General features: G+C 39.4%; 1 protein-coding gene across 1 annotated transcript; it reads right to left on the reverse strand.

Moving 5' to 3' along the window:
- Positions 1 to 821: 821 nt before the first annotated feature.
- LOC142168960 (uncharacterized) lies at positions 822 to 1,547 on the reverse strand. Its single transcript, XM_075230139.1, has one exon. The coding sequence runs from the start codon at positions 1,545 to 1,547 to the stop codon at positions 822 to 824; it is 726 nt and encodes a 241-aa protein (XP_075086240.1).
- Positions 1,548 to 6,229: the final 4,682 nt, after the last annotated feature.

A 6,229-nucleotide genomic window follows, 5' to 3' on the forward strand; every position in this document is an offset into this window, starting at 1 on the left:
TGGAAGTGTAATGTGATCTCCATCCCCTATAGTTTGTTTCATTATTCCATGATACATTCTCCTCCTCCTCTTATCTACAAGGTACTCCCCCTTACTCTTCATCTTATCTTCTAACTCCATCATCACTTAGCATTTGGCTTGGCAGTTCTTACCCTTATGTAGTGTAGTTGAAGCTTGTCATTATTCCATATCCTTCTCCCTTATGTGTCCAGTTCCCAAAAGGAATGCACATGTACAATGTCTTGTTGATCCAATGTCATATTAGCTAAATGATCAGCTAACTTGTTACCTTCCCTCAACACGTGAAATATCTAAAAAGCACCCTTAGACAGTAGTGTTTTGATTTCATCCATTTGGTTAGCGATGCTCCAAGGTGGTTCCCAAACTTCATCTAGCACTCTCTTCAAAAGTAAAGAATCAGTTTCAATTATCCATGGAGGAAATTGTATTTGAGTTATGTACCTTAGAGCCTCCAGAATGGCTTGTGCCTCAGCTACATTATTAGTTGCATCCTCAACTGCATCTGCCTGTGCATAGATAATATCTCATATTCCATCCCTTATATAGAAGCCATATGATGATGCTCCATTGAAACCTATACATTCCCCATCATTATTGCATTTTATCCACCCCACATCAGGTAATTCCTACAACACCTTAGTATACCTCAATTTAGGAATATGTTGTGACAACTTCTCATGCAAGTCTGGCCAGTTTGCAGCAACACCCTTAAAGCCTTGTCTTCTAACCTTTAGCAGCATTTGGATTGAGGTTGATATTTGAAAGATCAATCTATTTATAGATACACTCTTCCCATGCTTTCAAGAATTTCTCTTCTTCCACAAATGCCAAACAATCAAACTTGGCATAACTTGATATATTGCCTTCAAGCTTGTATTAACAGGTTTGCTCCACCATTCATTTATCACTTGCATAAGTTTCTTCCCATTTGTTCTAATCCCTGCATGTGCACCATAATAATTCCAAACATATCTTGCAGCTGGTGATGTTAGAAATACATGAGATAGTGTCTCTTGTTTAGGATTCATACAGCAGCAACACCTTGATGTTATGAAATATCCCAGCCTTAGAAACCACTCATCCAATGGTAACTTTGCCTTCCATAGTCTCCACATGAAGAAACTTATCTTGAAAGGCAGTCCCTTTACCCAAAAGAATGTGTATAGCTTGCTTTCTTCTCTTCTCTTCCTTATATATTGCCAAGCAGACTTCACTGTAAAATGTCCCTTTGTTTCTAGTTTCCACCAAGGCTTATCTTTCAATGAAAGATTTGAAGGTGGTGTGATTGTCTCCAGAATATGGTCAGCTAGCTCATCAAGAAGTAGTTCCCTTAGTAGCAGTTCATTCCATGCCCCATTTTCAACCATTTCATCAACATGATTTATAGATTCATCACACCAATGATCTAGACCTGAAGCATGGTAAAGAGCTCCAAGTCCAGTCCAATTGTCATACCAGAAATAGGAGTTGCCATTCTTTAATTGCCACCACACTTGATGCTCTACCTCATCTTTTATTTGCAACATTTTTCTCCATACATGAGATCCTTGTCTCTAAGGTACTAACACCTCATTGATCTTCTTGCAGTACTTATTTCTCATAAATGTAGAATACAATGAGTCTTTGGTTCTATAGTTCCACCAAAGCTTGGCAAACAAAGCCTTAGACACATCATGTAATGATCTGAAACCCATACCTCTCTCACTTTTAGGAAGAAATAAGTTTTCCCATAACGCCCAATGTCTTGCCCTTCCATTGCCTGAATTACTCCAGTCAAACCTAGCAAACATCTTGTGCAATTGGTTGATCACATATGCTGGTGGATTCTTAGCTGACAAGAGATGAATTGGCATACTCTCCAACACATGTGAGATCAGAACTACTCTACCACCAATTGATAGTAACTTACCCTTCCATAATGATAACCTCTCCTGTACTTTGAAGATGATATTCTTATAAAAGTCTTTCCTCCTCATGCTATAGAATATAGGACAACCCAAGTATGTAAATGGGAAGGAGTGTCTTTGGAATTCAGTAATCAAGTGGACAATGTTTACTTCATCTGCTTGAGCTCCTGCATGCATGTAAATGGAAGACTTTTCTTTGTTGATCTTCTAACCTAAAGCTGCCTCATATTCCTCTAACACATTCATGATAAGCTGCACTGCCCCATAGTGAGAGGAACATAAGATAATAGTATCATCGGTATAGGAAAGGTAGTTAATGTTTTGACTCCACTTTGGTATGCCAAAGCCTATGAAAACTGGGTTGTCAAATAATGCATCTAAAGCTTTCCCAAGCACTTCAGCTACTAGAATAAACAATGTAGGAGAAAGTGGATCCCCTTGTTTAACACCTCTAGATAATTTGAAGAAACAATTGGCCTGTCCATTAAGAATCACTGAGTACCAGTTGTTGGAGACCAGTCTAAATATCATATTAATGAAAATCTCACCAAATCCCATATGCCTCAGTACCTTTGTCAAGAATAGCCATGAGACTCTATCATAAGCTTTTGCTTAGATGGCTTCCCTCTCAATCTAATGTCTTTGATGATCTCTTGAGTTAACAAGATATTCTCCACAATGCTTCTTCCTTTGACAAAACTTGCCTGATTAAGAGAAATTAAAGAAGGCAGAAGCTCAACTAACCTCTCATGGATCACTCTAGATATGATCTTGTTGGAGAAATTTCTCAAACTGATTGGCCTTATGTATGAAAATGTAGCAACATTCTTCTTCTTTGGAAGCAACACAAGGTTTGTGCGAGTGATGAACTTTGGTAGTTCTGCACCACAAAAGAAGGCTCTAACCATATTGAGCACATGATCACATACAACTTCCCAGCTAGCTTGATAAAACTGGCCAGTGAATCCATCTGGACCACTTGCACTATCCCCATTCAATCCAAAAATTGCTACCTTAACCTCATCCATGCTTGGTTCATCCCACAAGCATTCTGAGCCTGAGACACCATCCTAGGAACATGCTGAATAATATCAAACTTAGTAGGAATTCTTTCTTCTGTGAACTAAGCCTGGAAAAACTCTATTGCCTTCCTTGCCATATCTTATTGTGATTCAAGACAATTATCATTTTTGTCCAACATTCTAGACACATGCAGCCTTTTCCTCTTACCTCTCACATGAGCATGAAAGAACTTAGTGTTTATAACACCATCCTTAAACCACTGCATTCCAGCTTTTTGTCTCCAAAATTCTTCTTCAAGATGGTAATACCTTGTAAGGTCAGCTTCTACTTTGTGTAACTTAGCTCTATTTTGAGCTGTTGGATTCAATTCAAACTCAATCTCATATTCCTTAATAACATCCTCCAATCCTGCAATTTTTTTGAAAATATCTTCAAATATCTCCTTGCTCCAAGGTGCCAGTGCAGTCTTCACCTTTTTCAGCTTACTTTGGAATAAAATGAATGGGTTCCCCATGGAATCAGCTACCCAATTCTCCTTCACCACCTTCAAAAAAGATTCATGCTTGGTCCAGAAGTTTAAAAACATAAATGATTTCTTAACTTGGACAATGTCAATGTTGCAAGACAACAGGGGAGAGGCATGGTTAGAACCATACTTGATCAAGTGTTCAACCTCCAATGCTAGGAATAAATATAAGAACTGTTGATTTGCCAAGAACCTATCAAGCCTCTTAAAGATGCAATCAATGTCAGACCTCCCATTCCACCAAGTATACATGCTCCCTCTGAAGCCGATATCATATAATGCACATGTATCCACCCAATGTGCAAAGTCTTCAACTTCACTCAGGTACAGAGGCCGACCCCCATATTTCTCTTCCTCAGATAGAATCACATTGAAATCTCCTTCAACAAGCTAGGGAGATTCCATATCCGAGGCTAAGTGACACATTGAATCCTAGAGTTCAATTCTTTCAATAGCATCACATTTGGCATAAACTAGTGTCACGTATAACTCCTTATTCAGATTCCTATGAAACATCTTCAATGTCATTTGTTATTCCATATTCATCACAATGTCTTCATCAATGAATGCCCATATCTTGTCGTTCACATCAGCATAAGCAGAATGAATTCCCAGCTTCCTTCTATACTGCTCTAGCTTATTGATATCTTGCCAAGGTTCCATCAATCCTATCAAGGAAACATTGTACTTTCTATATAGGTTAAGCAACCTATTGAAAGCTTTTTGTCTATTTATCGACCTCACATTCCAAACTAGAGCATTATCCTAGGATTATTTGGAATTAGAGATCACACTCCTCTTTGGTTGTACCCTTAAAAGTACACTGTCTTTGATGTCTTTCTTTTGTCTCCTTGTAGGTTTCTCAGCTGATTTATTCTTGTCCACAGTCTTGGGAGATATATCACCATCTCTTGCTACTTGTTTAAAGTTAGTAGTTGTAGATTCCTCCTCTATGTCTTCCCACAAGTCTTCCTCTTATCTTGTTCATCATCAACCTCCTGTAGGTCTAAAGGATTTGGTTCATGATTTTTGGCTATCATTCCCAACTCCTTCTAACCCCTATTATTGATTAGGATTCCCTTAGCCAAAATGCCACTTGTAACACTAAAAGTCTTCCCAGCTAAGAGCCCAGGATAATCAACAACTGGAGCAGCTATTTGCACAACATTGTTGCTTTGCCCAGAGGACATGCCATAGGAACAACAACAATTTTATCATAAGCCCTATTTGTAGCCTCCTTCTTTACCCCATCATTCAATTCCTTAGCCTCCTGGATTGCCTTGAATAGCAGAGAATACACATCACCTAAGCTAGGGTTTCCTGTAGATTGACACCTAAAAATTACTGTTCCATTGCCTTTAGGCATGTTAATTGCAGCTGTTTGATTTGGTAACCTCACTGTATCAAATATTAGGTTAGCATGAGCATTCTCAACTTGTTGATCAGCTGAAAACTCCACCGGCTCACTTCCCTCCTTAGTCAAAAATTGGACAGTACCCCTTGAGATTACTGTTCCATTGGCTCCTTTCTTAGCTGAAGCTTCACCAACTAATCCACCTATGTAGTTAACATCCTCATTTGTTCCTTGTCCTACTCCAAGCATTATATTAGCTATTGGTTGACTAGCCCCTTCCCCAGACTCAACCCTAGTTTTTGATATTATAAGGTTTACTGTAGCGATAGGGCTCACATGTGCTACCACTTTTTCAAACTTCCTGTGTCTTTCTTCTATGTTTTTGGTACTAAATGTTGTGGTATTGTCATCCTCCATAATCTCAACCTCATCACTCCATAGCTGTCTTTCAGAGATGACCTCCACACTTTCCCCATTCTCCTTGGAATTTTCATAAGTTTGCGATGGAATTTCATGGCATGAATGATTAACAACATTTATCTCCCTTAAGTTTAGTGTTTTGTATATTCTACTAGTAGCTCATACACTTATGACACCAGGTCTTGGAATTATTCTAGTAGACATTTGATGATTTTGAGTATTTATTTCACCTCAATTGTTCTTATATTTGTTTACACTTTATTTTATTAAATTTTTCACTTATTACTTAACAAATAAAAATCAACTATTTCAAAGTTTTAAAAAGAATAAATATATGGCCAGTTCACCGTTGGCTTGCCTAGAGGCGACATTGGGTGCCACCACAGCCTATAAGTGAGATTGGGTCATGACAACATGGTATCAGAGCACTAGGTTCACATAGATCTCACAAGTTATGAGCAGGAGTCTTGCGTATCGGTACGGAGACGTCCGTAATTATCTTCGAGAGGCTATAGGGTGTTAGGAAACTACTCTTTCTCCATCTCCTATCATGCAATTGATGTTGTGCTAAGTATCTTTCTCTTATTCTCTCACAGATGGTGAGAACGCACGCGACAAATGTACCCGATCATGGAGAAGCTGCTCCCCATGTTGCTAGAGGTTGAGGCAGAGGCCGATGGAGGGCTCCAGCTCGTGGTAGAGGATGAGAACATCGCAGAGTTGCTCTAGTTATGCCACTAGTGGATCCAATAGAGGACCCTATTATTGAGGAGCAGGAAGAGGTGCCTGCAGCAAAGCCGGCCCTAGTGGATTGCATGTCTGCACCGGGATTCCAGGAGGTCATGGGCCGTATGTTGCGGTTCATAGATTATATGCCTCAGACCCCTACCGCGTAGGCTCCAAGGCATGTAGCTATCATATATCAGACCCCGGGCGCACTACCCATGGGCGAAGCTCAGCCAATTACAGCAGCTATAC

The sequence above is a fragment of the Nicotiana tabacum genome, chromosome 14, assembly GCF_000715075.1.
Source record: "Nicotiana tabacum cultivar K326 chromosome 14, ASM71507v2, whole genome shotgun sequence".
NCBI lineage: Eukaryota > Viridiplantae > Streptophyta > Magnoliopsida > Solanales > Solanaceae > Nicotiana > Nicotiana tabacum.